This window comes from Fistularia commersonii, chromosome 32 (genome assembly GCF_037954325.1).
Source record: "Fistularia commersonii isolate RoL2024-O1a breed Wild chromosome 32, RoL_Fcom_v1.0, whole genome shotgun sequence".
In the NCBI taxonomy this organism is placed as follows: domain Eukaryota; kingdom Metazoa; phylum Chordata; class Actinopteri; order Syngnathiformes; family Fistulariidae; genus Fistularia; species Fistularia commersonii.
Window position 1 is genome coordinate 5,461,744 of NC_141315.1, and position 22,582 is coordinate 5,484,325.

General features: G+C 42.9%; 1 protein-coding gene across 2 annotated transcripts in view; it reads right to left on the reverse strand.

Moving 5' to 3' along the window:
- LOC147215233 (uncharacterized) overlaps positions 1–11,561 on the reverse strand; it is a 50,574-nt gene extending 39,013 nt beyond the window's left edge. Inside the window, exon 1 of one of the 2 annotated variants that reach the window (XM_086139731.1) lies at positions 9,773–11,561. In XM_086139731.1, the coding sequence (XP_085995857.1) occupies positions 9,773–11,561 (1,789 nt within the window). The remainder of the gene's footprint in view (positions 1–9,772) is intronic. The other variant, XM_086139732.1, reaches the window with a different exon arrangement.
- Positions 11,562–22,582: the final 11,021 nt, after the last annotated feature.

Here is a 22,582-nt window from a genome sequence, read left to right on the forward strand (position 1 = left end):
TGTGGGCACATTTGTTCTTTGTATAACTTGGGAATACTCTTAAAAGGATTCCTGGGTAATTGTCTATGCCGCAGTAGAAATTGGGAATGGGAGAAAATGGACTGTAATAACTAAAAGGGTACAGGGTAGTAGTAGGATAATGGCCGATGAGAATGACCCAGGGTCAGAGCTACATCGTGAGAAATTATTTAAAGAATGAAGCACTCCATCACCTATTAACATATGCCACACACAACCGTGGAGGAATGGGGGGTGTGTGTGTGTGTGTGTGTGCACTTCTTTGTTGATTATCTTTGCATCAGATTTTTAAAGGCGTTTCCTTCAGGGGGAACTGAAACAATATTCCGCGTTGGGCACATAGAAACACCAAAGCTTGCAAACAATGGCGAAAATGACGAAAATGTCCCAAAGACGTATAAAAGCAGAGCTCGGTGGCTTCAAGATTGCCAACCCCCACCAACCCCCCCAAGCCCATTTTCTATGTTTTCACATGGGACATGCTCTGAGAGTCCCTGCTGTGGTTGTTGGCTGCTGAACTGAATGAATGGCAACCAGTAGCATTGATTTGCAGCACAGGACGCAGATCAAAACACAGCACAAAAGACTGGGCAGGAGGACAATGGAGGAACACAGTGGGCCACACGGGGGAAAGAATAATGACAACTGGTCGATCGAGACGACCGCAACCGACCGCAAGGAGCACTACTTGGCCAGGAAGCGAAATGCCTCACAACACATGACAGGAAAGGTTAGTAAATCATCTGATGAAGAAAGTCCACTGCCCCGAGTAGAGGAATTAGTCTATTCAGGAGGAAGAGGCCACTTCCTTTCTTTTCATTTTTCTAAATCTTATTTCATCATCTCATCCTCCCACTCTCCCTGACCACTGAAAGAAAAGTAAATACACGTGCAAGGTAAAGCAATCGGTTAATCTTTGAAATACTCCAGCAATGACATATGTCACTCTTTACTCTTTTCAGCAACATAAAACGGAAGGGTGAGGGCACAAGGTTGGCCACAACTTCAGAGGGGATATTCAATATCCATGAGCTTTTTCATTTCACACTGATGAATTATTCAGGGTGACCTGCCCACCACTACAGAGTGAGAAAGAAAGAGGGGGAGGGAGACCCAAAAAAAAAAGGAGGACCAGGGAGGTGTGCAGAGGTAGTAGTCTGTTTTAGTGGATGCAGCTGTTGCCATTCGGGAAGCACAAAAACCAATCTCCTCCCCAGCTGCCACGGAGAGAGCGTTAATACATGGCAGAAATGACGGGAGATAATTGGGGGAGATTATATCAAAGTGCTGCAGCAAACACACATTTAAGCAATCCTGTAAACAAAACAGTCTCGGATTGGGGAGTATAGCACGATAAATAAGACAATTCATTCTCCCTAAATAGCTGAGAGATTCTTCAAACAAGCACGTTTCACAAGGTGAACACAAAAACAATGACACAATGATTTAAGCAAAACACACACACACACACACACACACACACACCCTTGTCATCAGTCATCAGCAGTGAGTTTTTGCCTGTAAAAGAGCATGAAGGGGCCAATGTGGCAGCAGATAAATTGCAATCAGATTGGGTAAAGCCATTACCCTGCACTCTGTTTTTCTCCCTCCCCTAAAAAAAGAAAGTGCTTTATTTCCAATTACAATTCAATAGATTTTCAGTCCATTTTGGGACCATTTCGAATGTATTTTTAAGAACTCAAAACACTGCTAGGGAGCAGAGCTCCTCAAACTGGGTCAGTGTGAGGCGCTGTTTGGACGGCTTGCATGTTAACATGGAAAAACAAGAAAAACTCCAAGGCACTCTCTTTTAAACAGTTACAATGCCTTTATGAATTTTGCATGTCGCGTTAAACCTTTAAACGACTCTGATGTCTGTCAAGCCTTCAAACGGAAGGGAGCCTTGCTTTTTCACGATTTTTAAGTCTCATTAATTTATGAATAACTAAACACGAATCAAGATTTCAATATTTAATCATAGGTCACATCCTTCAGCGTGAATCTGTGCTTCAAAAGTTATCCACGCTCATCAGGTCTTTAGACTTGTTTAAAAAAAAAACAAACGTCCGTAACACACTAATGAAAATGTGTATCTAGTCGACACCCTTATATGTGCTCTATATACCCATTTTCCAACAACATTGAACAAGTTAATGCATGTTGGGACAGTTTTCCTGATGTACCCCCATTAGTAATGGGAAATAAACAAGCCAGAAAAAAGGTCAAACCATCGGTTATTTGCGGGATGAAGTAAAGATCGTGATTACATTATGTCTTCTCTGCTTACAAAACAGTATCTATGCATGGATCCGATATATTACATTACATTACATTGTATTTGGCTGACGCTTTTATCCAAAGCGACTTACAATAGAGGACATATCACAACTGTTTTTCAATTTATGTACTTTATGATATGCGTGTGTGTGCGTGTAATAAAACCCTCATTGCTGATGTCTGTGACATTTCTGCTGTCAAATTCTGTAAAACTCACATAATGTTGTGTTGGAAAAAAAAAGTTAGTGTTTCTGTTATTTGTTTTCCTGCATTGTTCCGATGTGTCGGAACCGTCATGCTCGATCTCAGTCACAAAATCACAATGGTGACGTCAGTTACATCCAACTCTTCTAAAGTGTAAAAGGCATCACGGAATTCTGACCGTGTTCATTTTTGCTCATTTCGAATCTCAAATCGAACTAAATGATCTTTTAATGCAACAAATGGAATATTTTGGAAGAAATGACAAAGTATACTAGATGCCGGAGACCGGACTCTTAGCCTCGACAAATGGACAGATATTAGCATTGCCAATCTTGTCGCAATTTATTGATCAGAGATGGAGCTGATAATTATGCATTACTACAACATACTGAATTGACGTGGAAGTGAGTGCTGATCGTACAATTCCAGGTCAGTTAAAAAAAAGTGATAAATCAAGCTGTGAAAAAGGAATGTAATGGAGGACACCGAATTTAACCATTCAAAAAAAATGAAGGAAACTTCACAACGCCACAATTTGGAGCAAATGTTAAAAACAGGCCAAAGGAACTTTTGCTCACCAAACAGACACCGCCCGAGTTCAAGTAAGACATAGTCTGTTCACTAAACTGCTATTTACCATAAATAGAATAAAAGAAACACCTAAATGTTTTTTTTTTTTTTTTTTACCACTGCTCCAACAAAGAACATATCTCACCAGAATCTAAAAGTTGAGGTGCAGAACAAGCCATACCTAACCTTTACAGCCCCACTCATACACTTGATATTTGCCAGCGGTGGTGTGGTTTCTAACCAGTGGAAAAGGGGTATGAAATTGAAAACATATTGTCGAGTAACACTTTCACAGCCTAATATCTGTAACCAGAAGACAGACACAGAAACTACAAGAGAAAAAAATGTGTCAGTTCGGACTTAAAGCCCACTTTTGGACCAGGAACAGCCTTGTGACCCTATGCGGGGGTCAGCTGCCACTAACACACACTCGAACACTCAAACTGTCACAAGCAGGGGGAGACCAGCTGTTCCTCATTTGCTCGAAGGCTCGGCTCCCTCCTTGGGTTGGCCGGCTTCGCAGAAGCCATTAATCCCTCTGTGAATGCAACTGATGGTTTGGAGAGATCAACCATGAGAAAACAGCAAAGGACGGGCGGAGAGTGGCAAGTGGAGGTGGGGGTTCGGAGGAGGGGGTGTTCAATAACACTTTTTTTCCTTTCACGTGTTTTGATCGTTGGAAAAAAAAAAAAAAAAAGTGCTGTGGAAAAATATATTTTTCCTGGACATATTTCCCCCGGGACACAAACAACACGGAGGCTGAGTGGAGATGGAGCAGCTGATAGTTCATGTAACATTCACCAGGTTGTGTTGAAACTGGGGACACATGACTGAGGGCCTGAATGCAGAGCACAGATAAGATTTCCAGGATCAAGTGATGAACCGGAAATGCTGGGTAGGGTGGGGGTTCATTGTTTTAGGTTTTACACTTCGGCCCGACAGAATTAAAATGATGTTATAAAAATGAAGTTTGAGCAAATTTGTACATATTTGAGTGTCAGAATTAGCTTTAAAAACTGCAATTGTCAAATGACCCTGGATTTACAGAAAGGGCACCTGCAGAGATCTTGACAGAACAAGACTTTTTAGTAATCTGAATTCCACTGAAAATCTGTTTTTATCACAGAAGAGGAGATTGATCGGACACATTCAGATTTTATCGAATAAGAAAGACAATGTGAACGTTAAGTATTGGCTTTTTTTTTAGTGCCGACATAAATCACAATATCTGCTTGGGTACAGTGAAGCTTGTGCCAAACACAACAGAGTAGAAATACAAAGTCCTTTCAAGCATAATGAAGATCTTGATTTCAGTTACATTATTTCCTTGAGCATATTAAAGTTAACACATTACCACTATATTCAAAATACATATCAATTATTGAAATATAAAGACAATATTCCTGATTTTGCACATTTTGCTGGCCATTATCTTCTTGCTCCTTAGGAATTTCCTCATGAACTTCCCTTCTACTTACATTTAAATTGATTGTTGTAATATTTAGAAAACAACTTTTTTGAGGTAAGTCTTTGCTATTTTTGAGATTAGTGATTGCAAATTTGTACATATTGCGAGCACACTTTGTGATCAAGTGAATTTACTGAAAACAATTGAAAATGAGAAAAAAAAATCAAAATGTTTTTACTGGAAACTGATCAATATCTGGATGCAGACAATAATATCATGTTAAAAAAAATCCATGAAATAATTTCCGTATTAAATGATGTTGAACATATATCAATAAACTACTCAGGCAAGAAACTGGCTCTATAAGAACCACGCGCTCTAATCGTTCAGCTTTTGAGGATTAAACATCTCTTTCTAGAACTAATAAAAGAGCAAGCTTAGAGTGACCATGATACAGTAATATTTCCAGCAAAAATCTGATCTGTGTGAGCCAAAAGCTTGTCTGTCTCCACTCATTCATATTAGAGGGATTACAGAAGATGACACACTGACATGTGATGCCTGTGTAGTAACATCCACACACATAGCTGAGCTAACTTTCCGTTCACACACACACACACACACGAACACACACACACACACACACACACAGATGGCCAGCAGGATTTCTCCTCACTAATTCTCAGCCTATTCCTGGACAGGTAATATAAGCCTCTGGCCTTCCACAATGAGATCCTCTGACCCGCTACCGTGTTAACGACAGGTAAGGAAGGGATCAATATACAGGAAGTGCGTTGACGGTGATGCATGGTTGGGGCGGCTCTGAGATTCAGCACCTTTCAGAAAAATGACCTAGGAGGTGCGTTTAATGTTTGCATCCGTGTCTGAATACCTGTAAATAAGCCTGTGGATTATAGTAATTACATAAAATGGAATAAATTCAAGTGAACACAATTGAGTGGATTTACTCAGTGGCCAACAGTGAAGTTTCCATCCTGCGGGTTCAAATACCAATTCTGATTCACACATATTTAATGGAAAAAAAAAAGGACATTTGGAGGAATCCTAAATTATCACAATAGAGGAAGAATCGATGGAAACACCTTTAACCATGAAAGGTCGGACTCGGCAAGGTTTTAACTGATGTTTTAAATGACTGCATGTGGAGATTTCATCTGAGCTTGCTGTGACTAGTTTCTGTGGAAAGTGGTGAGATTAGATCATCTTTGATTAAAAAAAATATATATATATATATGCAATCAGGATTCCATCAGCAAACCTCTGCTAATTACTATGCTTCTACGAGCTTTGATACTGAATGAATGAATCAGGAGATGAAACAGCTTGCTTGATTTTGTGAGTTTGAAGAAATACAGACACTCAGCACTTGTAATGAGAAATCACTCCTTATATCATAAAAGTTTTTGGATAAAAGAGCATGCATATTTCTGTCTCCTTTAAAAATATCATGAAAGCTACAGTTAAATTCTGCCCAAAAAAATGTGGATGAAACCCGATGAGCCGCTGCCTGTTTTTCTTGTTTGCCCGGGGTCCCGTTTTTCACGACCGAGACGTGATCTGCGGGTCAGGAGATTGAATCGGGAGCGCGTAAAGTATTCTATGAAAAGTTATTGGTTAAAATGTCACGAAACAACTCATGCTTCACTCGTGCGGCATATTAACGGAAAATCCTTCAGCTGAAAGTAGTGAGATTTCAATGTTGTCATGGAATATACTGTGGATGACAACGCTTCAAATAAAAAGTAGAAAGGATGCTAGTTTAACTAGTGGTCTATTTTTCTACCAAATGTGCTGATGATAAAAAGACGAGTATGATACGCTAAATGTCGAGCATCTCAAAGGAAGAAAAAGAAAGCGAGAGGAAATTTAAGGTCCCGTCCCCATGTCCTGCTGTCAGCTCCGTCACATCCAGCTGACCTCAGATGAAGACAAACACTTCCTGCTGCTGAGCAAGGAAAAGAACATCTGGAGCTTTTAAGAGTTTGACAGTGTTGTGTTGACAATGGGTACATGAGTACATTTGCACTCGAGCACAAAAAAAGGTTTTTATATTACAACAGAGAGACACTTGCATACTGGGAGGCAACATAAGCATTAACTTAAAATCAGATTGACCTCATACACACACAGCTATGCGGGGGGGGAAAAAAAAAAAACGGCAAGCATCGAACTAAAGAGAAACAAAATGAAAGGGACGCCGCGTGTTTACCTTCCAGCAGGACAGCGGTGAAAAAGAAAACAAGGATCATACGATAAAATCAATGTCAGACACCTGACCAAAGCATTTCAGACAAGGACAGCTGAGAGCACATTAGGCATGTTTCCTGGTAGATGTCCTTCCAAAAACAGGCTGGGAAATTAAAATCCCATTCGAGCCTCCCGTGAGAGCAATGCGCTGGGAAATTACATAACTGTCAGCTGCAACAATTAAGATTTCTGTCAGTGAGAAAAAAGGAATTACTATGCCATGTTTTTGACAAACTTTCCAGGGATTCACAAATTCAACCGGGGCACGATTTCGCCGACAAACTTTTTCAAGGGAACGTGCCAATGTTAATTTGACGGTTGCGCCGCGGCCAAGTTCCGGTCCCTTACGTAGCTTCGTGTTGCGATCCAGCCCCACCCTGACGCACCGACGGCATCCCCACACGGCCTTCTAATTCTCTAGCCCGGAAAAGTACATCTGAAGATGTTCAGTGGATTATCTCCGCGAGGAAGCCACGTGCCGGCACGCATATATCCCCCAAGGTTAATCTACGGACCACGCACAAATGTAGGCTACAAGCCAATCACATCTCTAACTAGCAGGGTGCATCACGTGACATCCAAGTTATGTTTACCCACCTGCGTTGCTCTGTGGGATGCCACTGACGGACAACTCCATAGCCAATGCAAGTGCTCCGAGGCGCTCGTCTCACTTTGGACTGAACTGTTCCAACTGAGCCTGACTCAACCGTTTAATGCCATTATTAACACTACTTATGGTTTTAGCCAACCGAAACAGCACAGTGAAGAGGACTACACCGGCAGAACCCTCCCACCTGCCTCTCTACTTGAATAGTTTAAAGAGCTGCCTGATAGAAAGCCACTTTTTTATTTGTGCCTCAAAAAAAGAATTTCACAACAAGGATATACTGTATGATAACAAGCCGTCTAAAATGAGAAAAAAGGAGGATGGCTTGTACTGACGTGGCTACCAATTTATTCAGTGAGTGAAAATGGAATTGTGTGTCAGCTTTTCATCAAAATACATATTTGAACAAAAACACCAAGCATGGAAAAAAAAAAAAGAAGACATTTTTCACTGGTGGACAATAACCTTTCCACCGAGAGGAGAGGGAATCTCATGAGATGAACGCAGCTCAGAAAGGCAGGGAGTTGCAACAGCGGGAGGGGGATGTGAGTAAGAGAAATGTTTTCATTAGACGCCCGACTATCTTATTAGTTCAACTCAGTGTTCTCCGGCTTCATATCGGCAATGGCTGGCCGAAAACATAGTTAAAAGTACACGACGTCAATGTCCAACGCAGGGTTTTCTTTAAATGCAAAGATTATCTTTTCCTGATCACCAGCGTAACCCAGGTTGCCTGGCAACACGCAATTAAGTAGAATGCTTCTCGATCGTCAGCAAGGGCTGCCCATTATCAGATGAAGTTACTGAAGCAACAAATATCAGCTACATGCAAATGAGTTAGTGGTGCTCAAAGTATATCCAAGCGCAAAACATCTGCCTCGGTGAACCTGGTTAAAAGAAAGCACGCACGTGCATCAACCTCCTGCAGCCGCTCGCAAAACCATCACCCTCGCCGAAACGCCAGATTCGCAGTTCTCTTCTAATTTCAACACGTAAAGGGATGCCTAAAAGTCATTACTTTGCAACTAGTGCAGGCAGGATCCAACAGACCCATTAGCGGCAGGGTGAAAAAGGGTTAGTGCTGAGAGAAAGTTTAAAAGATATAATGCTTTCCTAAGCTCACCAGCTGTCCTCAGCAGGAGAAACAAAAAAGGACCATGGAAAATCACATCCGCCGTACAGTATATATAAAAATGAGCCTGCAGATGCGTAAAGGTTGTCTGAGACCGACAAGTTCCAGCCATCACGGCGTATATGTGAAAGAAATATTCGCTGGTGTGCAAAGGTGGAAAAGAAAACAATCGCAGAAAACAGTAATAATGAAAAAGAAGATTAGTTTGGTCTTGCCCCTGTTATTTTGAGCCTACCATTTATCTGACCCTCAAAAGTGAGGCGCACCATTTTTTTTCATGGCAGTGTAAATTGATTCTTTATCATGTTCCGTCCAAATAGATTCTGAAAATGTTGGCTTCTTAAGAAACACAGCGCAGAGCTAAGGAAATCTTTTTTTCAAATAACATATTGGTTGGAGCAGATGGAGAGGGAATTTCAGTTTCTCTTATCACTGAGAATAATTGAGCTTGTTTATGAGTATAGAAAATAAATGAAACAATGTTAAGCTGCAGAGCAAGGCAACTACAAACAGACATGGTGTCTATAAAAAAACAGATACCTATTATATCCTATTAGTATAATTGGATTTGAGGCAGTTAAGCACATGATTAGGGGAGGCTACAGTGTAAAATAGAATAACAGCAATATTTACCTACTAGACAAGATTAATGTTGGTGTTATTTGGACATTCACTTACTTAGTCATGTAACCAATAGTGAATGTAAAAACAAAAGCTGCAATCAGAGCTACATGTCCAAAAATGATTCATTATCAGTGTGGCGGGCCAAAAAATATATTGCCGTAGCTCTTCATGGCCACTTAAAAAAAGGGAAATAAAATAACCCAATACATTAAATGCTGCTCATCAGAGAAGTTTCAACTTGGTGATGAGACAGGATCCCCTCTGGCACATGACACAACTCTCATGCAATACATGTATTAATAGTTGCGTAATTTAAAAAAAAAAAAAAGACCTCGCACAGAAAAGCTTCTTAACTTGTCAAATGCATCATACATGCTATACCGTTCAAAGAGGCGTGCGCTTTTCACAAAAGTATGCCAAAAAAACCATCATAAAGGTCCTCTCGTAAATATCACAGCGAGAGGAAATAAAACTTCGTATTCTACATATAACGGTATGTAAAACACTTGGAAAGGGAGTAATTCTGCACGAAACAGGACATAATAAATAGTTGAACGCGGCTATTGACAAACTCAAAGGCCTCATTAGAAAGACACAAATAACACGTGAACAGAGAACAGAGAGAGAAAAAAAGAAGAGTGAGAAAGGTGAGGTTTAACATTACTTGAGTCTGGTGTGGTGGCCATGGTTGAGACTATGACAGGTGGACCGGTGCGGCGTCCTACCATCTTGGTGTTGTTAAAATTTTGCATTTGGAGATTGGAGGAAGAAGTGACGGGGACAATGGTACTCTCAGGAACAGCATTGATCCCTTTCCGGAGAAGTTGCGGGCTGTGAAGGGGGCTTGGTGCCGCTACCGGCGATGCTGGGGGAAGGTTGGGGGCTCTTTTCATCAGCTCCATGGGGGAGTAGGACCCAGAGAAGGTTTTGGGCGCCGCTCCAGGGGTGCCTGGGGCTTGCGGAGGCTGTTGGCCAAGCGCAGACATGGCAAGGCCAGTGTGTGGGTTGTACATAGAGAAAGGTCTTCCCTGAGTAACAGCATTGCTATATCCTCCGGGGCTCACTGGGTAAGCGCCAGACGCCAGGGGTCGAGCTCCCGGAAAGGTGGTGGTCTCCAGGAGATGCTGAGACGGAGCGCTGCTCGGTCTTCTCCCGAGAAACTCTCCCATCCTGGGAGACACAGTTTGAATGGTGGTGGAGGGTTGCTGCATCAGGCTCGGGTCCATGCTTAAACCCTGAGGCTGCATGTAGAAGTCATTGCGATGGCTGAAGCTGTTGGATCTGGTGCGCGTCGCGGTTACACCTGACTTGCACCCGAGAACCACGCGGGACAGAACACGAGCTTGAGCCAAATTAGGAGCCACAGAGCGTATATCGTGGTCCTCCATCATCCCCAGCATGCCGTTAGAGTCGAAGCCATGTTGAAGTAGCAGCGTAATGGTGCTCTCGGCCAAACCCTCAGCTCGCAGGAAAGCCAAGAAGGAAGGATCCACCATCTTCTTAGGGTCTGCGGCGCTCGGTTGGTGAGGAGGCAGGTTGGAGGTCATCCCGGCCGTGGCGGCCACCATGGCTGAGGTGGGATCATAATTTGGGTCATAAGGCAGCCGTTGAGAGGCTACAGCTCCGTAAGCCCGAGGGAGAGCGCCGTCCATTCCCTGAGAGGCTGAATCCACCACTGAAGTCGTGGCAGCTGGCTGGCAGTGTTCCAGAGACAAGCCGCTGATACTGTTATACGTTTGGCGTGCCGAGAGAGACGGTGGCTCTGAGGCATAAACAGGAAGAGGGGGTTGAACCCCGTAGACGGCGGGAGAAGGAGAGCTGCCGCCAATATGCTGGACGTCCGGGATCATCTTAGATCCCAGAGTTTCCTTGTACAAACGGCTCAGCTCGTGGACAGGAGGGGGAGGAGGAGGTGGGGGCGGAGGGGGAGGAGGCACTGGGGTAGGTGCAGATACAGAAGCTAGCACGGAAGGTGTGGCCCTCGCTTGTCCTTGATCCCATGTGGGCCTCCCCCCTCGAGACCTGGCCCCGTAATGCAAGGCTGATCTGGTGAGCAGGTGATCGTTATCCCTATAAAACCCAGATTCTTCAGGTGGCTGACCAGTTTGGGCAACATCACCCTGGTAGTAATCCTGCTGCACGGTGCCCCTGTCTGCCATCATTCGCCTGAGGTAGAGGCTGGCGCTCAGCTCGGGCTCAGACGTCTTCTGCTCTGTTGGCTGTTGAGTCTGCCTGTACATAGATGGCTGTAGAAAAGGATCCGGTTCCACAAAAACTTCCGGGCGATGGACTCCCCCGTCTCCGCTAACAAGCGCCGAAGAATTCCTACGCTCCGTGACGGTGCCGCAGTAATGACAACGACTCAGAGCCTTTTCGATCTGGCCTTCAGTCCATTCAGGACCCAGCTGGCACAGAGAGCTACCAAAATGCGACTGCTCGCTTGGGTTAGGCATCAGTGAAGACAAAGAGGACTGCTATAAAAGCAGAAAAAAGACCCAGGTGTTGTGTTTCAACTCTCCAGTTACACCCATCCCAATCAAAAAAGGGGTGGAGAGGAGAGAAGAAACGGTGCACCCAGCTACCTGATGGGCAGCGGTAGGGCTCCCCTCCCTTCGTCTTCAAGTCCATGCTATCATGTAGCTTCCTGCTGCCTGCCATTTAAATAATTCAGGCCTGGAAACATTAGAAATCCATGAAGACACGACAAACACATAAAAGGAATACACACACATGCATACACACACGCACATGAACACAAACACGCACACACACACACGTAGCAACAACACACCTTTAGGTCGAGGCTCTACTCCACCCTAGCTGGGTTAATGCTTGTGCAGGCCATCACGCTTACTTTCCAAACTAAGACGGGTGGTCAAGAAATTGGGGTAAAATCACATGCCGGACAATGCGAGCAGAATGGAGGAGGGAATGAGACACGCTAATCCAATGGGGTTGATGCACGCCATTGGCAGGGACATTCCTCTCTTCCACAGTGTTTGCCACAAGAGGATTAGCGTCAAACTAAAACCTGCTTAAATCCATTGCCCCTGTGACATCACTCGAACCAGACAGTTTACATGGCGAGCACGCCGCTGATGCCCCCGGATATGTTCACAGAACACTGTTCGCGGTACTTAGTTGTAACCGCTAACCCTCCGATGGCCCGCAGAAGAATGGATCATCCCGGAGGGACCGGAGAGCTTGGGAACTGACATGCTTGCCGTGGCGTTTCCTCCGGGGAGGGGGAGGGGTGCCGGAGCGGGCGGATGTAAACGCTGGACAAACACGTAATACTAGGGGTTAATCCAGCGCCTCCCAGAAGGAGGCCATGAGATACTATGGTAGAACGTCGAAGAACGAATCCGACTTCATCTTCCACATTCGTCTCTAAAAGAGCATTTTTACACTGATATGAAAGTCCTCACATTTGAGGAGCAGGAACCGGGAAATGCTTGCTTGATCGACAAATTGGACTATTAAGGTTTAAATGATCCCGATTAAAGAAAAAAAAAAAGGTCATATACATTTCTGCCCATACAATAAGAATAGAGATGAGCTCAACCCTTCTTGTTACAGTTTTCTGCCCCTGGTGCAGCTTAAATTTTGCTTTGATTTCGACCAGATAGTAGCGTAGAGTAGTGCTTTTCCTGAGATGCTGCCGTCTGATAACTGGTAGTGTGACAAGAGCAATGTAAACAAACAAACAAAAAAAGAACAGTGGCAGACAGAGAAGAAAAGAGAGCTTTGATAAGTGTTTGATGGGAAAAAAGCTGATAGGGCAGAAGGCAGCCGGCTTTGACTTCACCTCTTAGACAGACAGGGTGGGATAGGATAAGACAGGGGAATTGATTGGACTGCACTGGACTGTGACAACTAGATAGCCACAAGACTGTTTCTATTCTCTACTTTATTTCTCTTTGTAATGGGAAACAGGGGTTTAAAAGGAGAGTTTTTGCAGCGAGTCGCCGGGGACATCATCCGGGTGCTCCAGAAGCCGAGACACAGAGACAGCGCGACAGCGACGGACTGAATTTGTTTGGAAGTGACAGACTGCTATAGGACTGAGTCTCTTTATGTTCTCCCACTACCTGTCAAGCTGGAGAGGGAAATGCAATAACCAGCGTGTTTTCATTTCGGTGCTCCAGTGATGCAATCATGATATAATAGGATAGGATATAAACATATAGGAGAATTAAATGAATTACAGAATACGGTCTGAGTCAAAACATACAAAAACAAAACAACTTTAGTTTTATCTATGGCCCTTAGCGGTCAAGAATAATCCTTTTTTTTTCCATTTTTAATTCATCTCTTTTTTTTTTTTTTTTTAAATCCAAGGGTTAAAGGATTCCTGGCAATATCCTTGTAGTGATTTCTCAGTGCTGTCCTCCCGTTGTTTTTCTGTAAAACACACCATTAATCAATCTGCCGTATCTCTCTTGGCCATCATAGACAATAACTTCTTTTAATAAGCCCCTTCTAGAGCCGAGTACTATTCAGATTCCTGCTTCCTGACAAAATATTAATAACAATAATAAACATCTCAAGCAGTCGGAGTAGCGTCTGTGCAGCCGCAACACAGAGATGGTATATCACCCCAGCTGCGATGTAAATGCTACATTCCCCACATTTCATAAGCGAGCGAAAGATAGGCACCAAATTCATCTTGTCTGCTTTCTCTGATAAACCTCTCATGAGACCTGCTCCATAATTAAGTGAGCATGCTATATTACACTCATCATGCAACAGGGACTCTGTACATGCTGGCATGAATAATACAATACAAGAAAAGAAACCCCGAATGCACAGAGTGGATATTTGGTAAACAGCATCAGAATTGGTGCCATAGTTTCCGTCGCACGCTCGCTCGCTCGCGGCCGCCAGTTGTCGAACTCTGCACAAGACCTCGAGGTACAACGTGCCGAACAGACGTCCGGCGACCGTTTCTGCCTTTGGAACAATCTGGCCATCTTTCTAGGGCACAGGATGCTAACGGCAGGATTTGGCAAGCGGCGCAGGCACAGATAGAGGCAGAATGATTTAGGTAGCTCTACAACTGCTGATCCATTAAACTTTCATGGAGGCTTCATGAATTAAACCATGACTGAGAGAACTTGGAAATTCTATTCAATTACAGTGATTGTACAGTATAATAAAGTTTTAACGAGCCTCTGGGCCTTTTCTTGTTCTAACACAAGTATAGGGACGAAGGAGGGCAGCCGGGAAGGAAAAAACACATGGTAACAATTCTGGTCCGATGGCTTTTGGAGGGTTCACATCTGCTGTGTTACTAAGATGAAGCCCTACGCCTCTTTACCACCACGTGTCTCTGCGGCGCGGGATACGGCACGTTACATATTTGCACGAGTCTGAGGACCGTAGGACAGACAGAGTGTTAGGCGCCGCTAAAATCCATACATCTGCAGGGTGAGACCTTTGGCGGTGAACACATTTGTTTCCGTTCAAATTTCCATTTCGACGGGTTACTTTGTATCCCTTCGCCTCGTGCACAGCCCCGCGCTCTGTCTGCCTATCATTATCAAGCCAGTGGCCCATACTGCATCACAGATGGGGCAGACAGAAGGGAGAGGCGACAGCCCACTCGCTTTTTGGAGAGACTAGGAGTGTGCAGCTGAGTGAGAGAAGAGGGAGGGAAGAAAAATGCACAAGAGAGAAGAAAGGATGAAACGAAAAATGCGATTTACATCCGTGTCAGCACATCGTCAAATGAGAGATCATTTTGTAACATACAGTATGTTAAACGAGGTGACAGTTGAGATGCAATTTGATAATCGAAGACGTAGTTTAATGGTGACCTTAAAACGAGTTTTCACCCAAAGAGGAGATTTTTGTTTAGTTTTGAACGGATCAAAACAAAAAGAGCAGAATTCTGTCATCAATATTCAATACTGTCTTTGGTTATACCGCTGATAATTTCAGGATAATTTCAATGAATATACTGTTTGTACACACACACACACACATATGTACGCACACACACACATATGTATGAGCAGACAGAGATAAGATGGATGGATGGATGGATGGATGGATGGATGGATGGATGGATGGATGGATGGATAGATAGATAGATAGATAGATAGATAGATAGATAGATAGATAGATAGATAGATAGATAGATAGATAGATAGATAGATAGATAGATAGATAGATAGATAGATAGATAGATAGATAGATAGATAGATATACACACGTTTATATTTCAATATAGATAGATAAAAAGGGAGAAAGACATACACACGCACACACACACACACATACACACACACACACACACACACACACACGCACACACACACACGGCCATGTCTAATAATTAAAATGGCAGCTAATTGCATGCTCCATGTAAGAGAAGTCAATCAATGTTGTTGACAATGTTGTTTATTCTGATTCTGTTATAACACCATGCTATTTCACGTTAAACAATCATGAATACATAATTGTATGTGCGGTGGACTACTTGAGCATTGAGTTGCTAATATCGCTAATTTATGTTGCTAATTATGTCTGCATGAAGTGTCATCGTGTAACACAACATGAATAAAACACAGATGCTGATTAAAACATTATCTAACTAGATTAGAGCAGCTCTAATCTAACCCAGAGGGGAAACTGCATCACCATCTACAAGTAAATGTCCTCCCTCCCAGCCACTCGGCCCAGTTACCACCAAATGATAAACACTGGTTAGGCTCAAATTAAGCTGAGAATGTAGAAAGGGGCCCGAGTCGCAGGGGGACACGGGCCGCGGCGCATTGTCATCTTGTCATCTCTTCGAAACGACAAAAATGAATCTTTTCACCTCGGAGAGGAAGGCGACGGAAAGCGGCGAAGGGAAAACTCCGTGTTGCAGAAGAACATCAAATTAAAGCTGATGCTTCCCAGCAGCTGCTTAGGTTGAGCTGAATATCGGATTTGATACAAAACAGCCCTTGCTTCCTTATTTGCAGACAGGGCAAATTATGCTAAACACATATCAAGGACTTTAATGACCTAATCAGCCGTGTCATCTTGCCGTCGGGGTTCCTAAGACAGCATTTCCCATCCCCGTGCCACAAATCCAAATATAAAAGCCGGCGTCCAAGAATTAACACTTTAGGCAGAGATTTATTATTTTCAAAAATTACACCTTACACAGTGTTGGAAACAGTGTTTCGAGGACTCGTTTTGGTGTCGGAACAACGACGGAAACACAGGCGAGGGCTCTGTTGGACGCAGCCGAAAGAGGGTGGTCTCAGCAGACGTTTTTGTTTTTTTTCTTTTTGAAAGAGGCCGCTCCAGATTTCCTCTTGAAGGAGATTGAGAGGAGACAGCACGAATTACCGCTTCATCTGGTCTGTATCTGTTTGCCAACCGTGGGCCCGGTTGAAGTGTGAACCTGGATTAAGATGAGTTACTTCTGACAGGAGCCAAATAGGCCTTGTGAGGATATTACCTGCACGTGAGACAAAAAACCAGAGCCTTACTTAACGTTTTTTCTCCTTGCGCTGAGGCAATCGCCATGGCAGCCTTATCACACCACGACATGCAATCAGCGGGACAAATCTGCCTGGTCATTGGCTCACGAACAAATCGCAAATCACAAGCTGTTTTTTTTTTCCTTTTTTTGTTTTATTTCCTATATGGCCTCACAATGGCCGCCAAAGGACTGATTCACTGATCCTGCGCGATGGCCATCTGGAGAGCTCGTGCGTGTTGTATCCCGTGTTAGTGCGCATGTGTGTGAGAAGTGATGTCTGAAGGTACCCTCCCCATGAAGTAGCTCCGCATGCATCACAGCAACACCTGTTACCGTCTCTCCGCGTGTCTTTCGTGAGCTTTGAGCACATGCCCAGCGGAGCTTACTAACCGCTGTCCCCTCAGGAATGACTAACTACCTCAGCTGTCTGAGTCACACCGACGCAACAGCTGGATGCGGACAGCAACGCTAATCAGGAAGGATTTCCACCAATGAACTATCCACCTGTGCTGCAAAAACCCACTTCTTTCACGCTTCTTCTGAATGCATTAGTTATAACTCTGTAAGATTATCCTCAAAGGGACGGTTCAGCCGCCGACAAATAAGAAAAATCACACCTGTAGTCCACGGAATCCGTCTCCATTGTCCATAAAGATGTCTACCACAAATACAGTGGAAGTGGGTGGTATTTAATGGTCTTTTTTTTTAATGAATGAGTGTAAATATACTGCTCAAAAAAATAAAGGGAACACTTGAACAACACAATGTAACTCGAAGTCAATCACACTTCTGTGAAATCATAGTGTCCACTCAGGAAGCGACACAGATTCATTTTGACTTGTTTTAAGGACATTACATCAAAGTTGGATCAGCCTGGAGTTTGGTTTTACACTTTAATTTTGAGTGTGATTCTTATCCAGACCTCCATGGGTTGATACATTTGATTTCCATTGATCATTTTTGTGGGATTTTGTTGTCAGCACATTCAACTGTGTAAAGAGCAAAGTATTTCATAAGAATATTTCATTCATTTAGATCTAGGATGTGTTTTTTAGGTGTTCCCTTTATTTTTTTGAGCAGTGTATATCACAGTTGGCTAAATCTTCAAACGTCAATAAAACCGCACTCTCTTTTTCCAAGAACTACAGCATTTTCTTTGGCCCCGACTACGAGGTTTATGCGCCGCCACCGATGCACGTAATATGTCCTTCATTTCACGCACGCAACTTGAGGTGCTTACATCACGCTGCAAAACAAATACGTTGGCACAGGAGGTAATGGTGCGTCTAGCTTCATTTTCCAGCACTGCAGTCATGTCTGCCTCTCCCTGCATTGGCTCCACAAGGACCCAGCAGCTTAACAGGCCTCTTGGGGAGCTAGACAGCAGAGATGATTTTTACCTCAGGACACAGTCGAACACGCTCACACACAACGGGCAAAGTCAAACAAGTGGGTTTAAAACTGCACATCCACATGGATTCAGACACAATTTACACATCGTCAGATAGACTAATGTTCCTTGTTGCCAGGGTCAGCGCGGTAATGTTTTGAGTGCAGGTGGGGGTGGGTGGGGGGGGTAGCTTCCAGCAAAGTGTTCAATAACATTCAATATCACCACTCCTCTGTAATCCGCAACACGGAGCCTAATAATCACCGTGGCTCACGGTGTGAAATTGGCTATTTCCAAACAGCTGTGACAGGAGAGAAAACATCCAATCCCTATCTGGATTTCAGATGTTTAGAGATTCTCCAGAAGTCTAAATCCCATCCCAGACACTCCCACACAAGCGCAGAGAACAAAAGTATTCACATTTACGTCCTCGAAATTACACGTCTGCAGCCAGGTTACATTTACACACTGGTTACGGTGGTGTCCAGCATGTGCTTTGTGTCAGGAGAAAATGATCCTGATCAATAACTATTGATCATCAGTTGGTTTACACTTTCTGCTAATAACAATAAGGATTGATGGTTGGAGGGCATGCCTTGCTCTCGAACAATGACAGAAAGAGAAACAAAACAGACGGGACACTCAAAATGAGGATTTTGTCATCAAAAAAAAAAAAGTGATATAATTATGCTTTTTTTTTTTTTTTTTTTTTTTTTTGTGCATTCTAACATATAGACGGTGGTACCGTCGAGGAATGGTTGCCTCGCAGCAAGAAGACCCCCGGTTCGATCCCGACAAGAATGAGATTGAATGGTTGTATGTCTCTACAAGTGGCCCTGCGATCGATCGAACAAACAGGTCTAGGGTGAAGCTCACCTCTCGCCCTGTGACAGCTGGGATAGACTCGGGCCCTACCTCGACTCCCCTGAGCCCAGGATAAGCAATACATGTAGTTAATGAATCAAAAATCATCCGTAATCTGAGTCGAAAGCGTTGCCATACTACAGCCGACAAATGAAACGACAGAATATTATCCAGACAGTAATTTCACATCTGAAAGGTGCCATTTTACTCCCCTGAGTTGGTGAGAAAAATAAAGATGACATTAAAATCCAACATTAGACCCTGGATAATGTCAAAAGACACTTAAATGTCACATTGCGTGAATGTTAATATTTGGACATTTAGAATGGGATGTGGTTTGATCAACCGACGGCAGAATCTAACAACGAAACAACTTGAAGATCAGCTTTCATCAGGATCTAAATCATTTGGCCGACACGAGATGTCCTGGCATCGGCATCGCGACCGACATTTGAACAAACATCAATGTCTAAAAAAAAAACGCTGGTGTCGGAGAGGAGGGGCCAATATACAACCTTTGTACTTTATAGATCCTTCGTATATGAGATATTGATCCATTACAATTTGATATTCGTCAACATATATGGGGCAATACTTTTATCTCTGACATGCCGAAATCAACCGATGACATTCTCCGAGGGATAAATTGACCAGGCTCAAGATGAAATCATTTTATTACTAGTATTGATGGACTGTCTGTTTTGTTTAATGTCGCCGACATACGAGAAGATTTAACTTTTTTTTTTACCAGTATTTCTGCATCCAAATCATCAAATGAGTGATATACAGGCCTGGGGCTAATTGCGATTGTAACCTGTTTCTTTTGACATTTCTCCATATTGTTGTTGGTTTAACAGTCAGATGAAGTTGGGGGATTTGACCGCAGGCTACAAGGAGAACCCATGACATTCCTGGAATTTTTTTGACACGAGATGGGAGATGTACATTTTATTAACTTTACAGGAAACATTACGCTGACACATATAAATGACTTTCAGACACACTACTTAAATGCATTTGCTGCAGTCGCTGTGAAATGGAGAAAAAAATTGTTTTGTGGGGTTGTAATCCTTGGCCGAGGTCAAATGACCCTCTTACTGTTTCTATAATAAACGTAAATATAAAACGTTTCTATAAAACGTAAATAAAACGTATAATAAACTATAATAAACTTCTCATAAACGTACACATCATGTGAAAAGTGGTTGCATTTCAAGAACTTAGCCTAAATCCATAAATTGATTTGTTTTCTTTTTTTAAAGCTTGTTTCGGAAATCGATTAATTGGTTCTTGTTATGTTTTAGGAAACAGAAGTCAGTGTTGTTGCGAACAGTAAATAGAATATTCTTTCCTTTTTCCCCCATTTCCTGAAAGTTAATAGACCAATAAAACCCCAAATTAAACAAAAGAATGATAGGCAGGTGAAATAATAGCTTACAATTGCTATTTGCAGTCATGTATAATTCTAGGTAACCTTATTTTCAAACACATGTAAAGCTATGATTGGCTATTCTATTAATAAAGTCAGACTTATTCCAAGAACTGAAGGTGACGTTTGGGATTGTGTGCATGAAACCAAAAAGAGTAACTGGAAACGGTCAGAGGGCGCTTGTACATTCATTAAAAAACATTGACTCGGAACAACAGTGTTTCCAAGAGGCGTCAGAGAGGATAAGGCACAGAGGAAAAAAAAAAAAAGTTTCGGACAGACACGCTCTACGTTACCTTCACAAATCCGGTCCAGCCGCTGCCTCTTCACTTTGTGTTTGTCAGTCAAAGACATGGTGTCAAGCGCAGCACGGCACAGGACGGCTCTGCGCGGCAGGGGACCTCTCCTCCTCAGCTGCAAATACTGACAAGGTTCAGACTCCTAGTGCACTGTCGGCACTGCTCCCCGGGGCATACCGTCTCGGCACATACACCTACAATAAAGGATGGAAAAGAAAACCTAGTTAAAGCCAAAAAAAAAAAAAAAAAATTGTTAAATGCAACACTGACACACACACATTCAGACAGAACACAATCATTATTGATGTACACGCACACATAAAAAAAGAAACACACAGGAAGGCATTAAAGAGTCCCAGATAACAAAATCACTCAGACACTTATTCACAGAAACTTAGGAAGCTGCAGGCAATAGATACAGAGAAAATCAGTGAATCTCTCTCTCTCTCACACACACACACACACACACACACATACACACACGCGCACCCGTGCGCACACACGCGTGCTTTCTCTCTCTCTCTCTCTCTCTCTCTGTAAGATACTGTAAGTGACAAAGTGCCACGTTTGCTCCAAAAGTGACAAAGCTTCCACTCACTAAAAGCTCCACTTTTCCCGTGTTTGAAGTGCTTTCTTTCACAAACACTCATCTGAAGCTCGATCTTAGGTGTCTCTGCTCACATTCTTTATTGATCACGGTGACATTTGAGGCCTCTCAACTTAGACAAATAGCGAATCCACCTTTTTCTTTTTCTTCGCCCTCAGAACCACTCCAACGGAGCCGTGCGAGTTGAACATATTCACCGCGAAGTGGTTGATCTAAATAGACGTAAAAATAGGCTTTCAGGAATTGTGCGGAAAGATTTAGCATGTGACAAAACACAGCTCTCGGGCTCATCTGTGAAGCTTGACAGACTGTCATGTAATGGCACATTCAGGCCAACAGAGGGTAGTTAAAATCTACTCAGAGCAAAGGACTTGTTCTCAATTATACTTTCGATATAATGTAGTGTAAATTCATCACATAATTCCCTTTCCTAAGGAATAAAACATTTGCGGTGTTCAGTCACCGCTTACCTGCACTGAGCTTCACCTTGGAAAACTTCAAAGTTTGACTTCTAAGTTTAAGCAGAGTTTAAATTTCATTGGACAGAAATACCATTTGAGAACAGCAGGCACGCATTCAAGGATTTTGTGCACAAATATAACTCGGTGGAAGAAAAACCGAGAGCAAGACCTTGCTTCACCTGCAGTAAGCGTAACACAAAAGATAACGGAAAAAGAGGCAAAACAAAACAAAAAAGAAACAGGAAAGTAGAGAGATTATTGTGGATGAGTCTCAGACTTTCTTCTGCAACCTGCCGTGACATCCCATCATATTAAGTAAAGTATGACAATAGGACTTTGTATTATTTATGAGATATAGTGACTTAGAAGTATGGCGACTTTTCAACAATTTAAAGAAGTCACTTAGAAACTGAGAAATATCTCTGTCATTAACATTTATTACTTGTCCTTTTACTATATCTTTGGGTAAAAAGGTAAATGAATATGCATATCCTAAATGCTTACGTTCTGGAATTGTCAGTGACAGTAGTATGTAGAACAAAAAGACCAAAGATGAAGATTTCAGGGAAGGATTTAAGACAAACGCTGGGTTGTGCTACCCGCGAAGCTTGTTAAACTTAAGTGGGTCACAAGTAGGGCCTGGAATAGTCACCGTGTCTTCTCTTGTAGAACATTCAAGCAAAATATTTAGATAAGTAGTCCGACCTCCAGGTGAAAGCCTCTGATCCTCAGGCCAGGACCTTTCATCGTGTCTCAAAACATTTGTCTGACCCCATGTTCTACTGTATCTGCGTTTGTTACCATTTCTTTTTTGGCCTTTTTTGCCCATTATTTGACTTCCCATGGTTTAATTCCGATTAAACCCTACAAATCGCAAACTGATGTAACCAATGAGTAAATAACACCATACAATGATTAGATATTCAGCATCCGTACGTCCG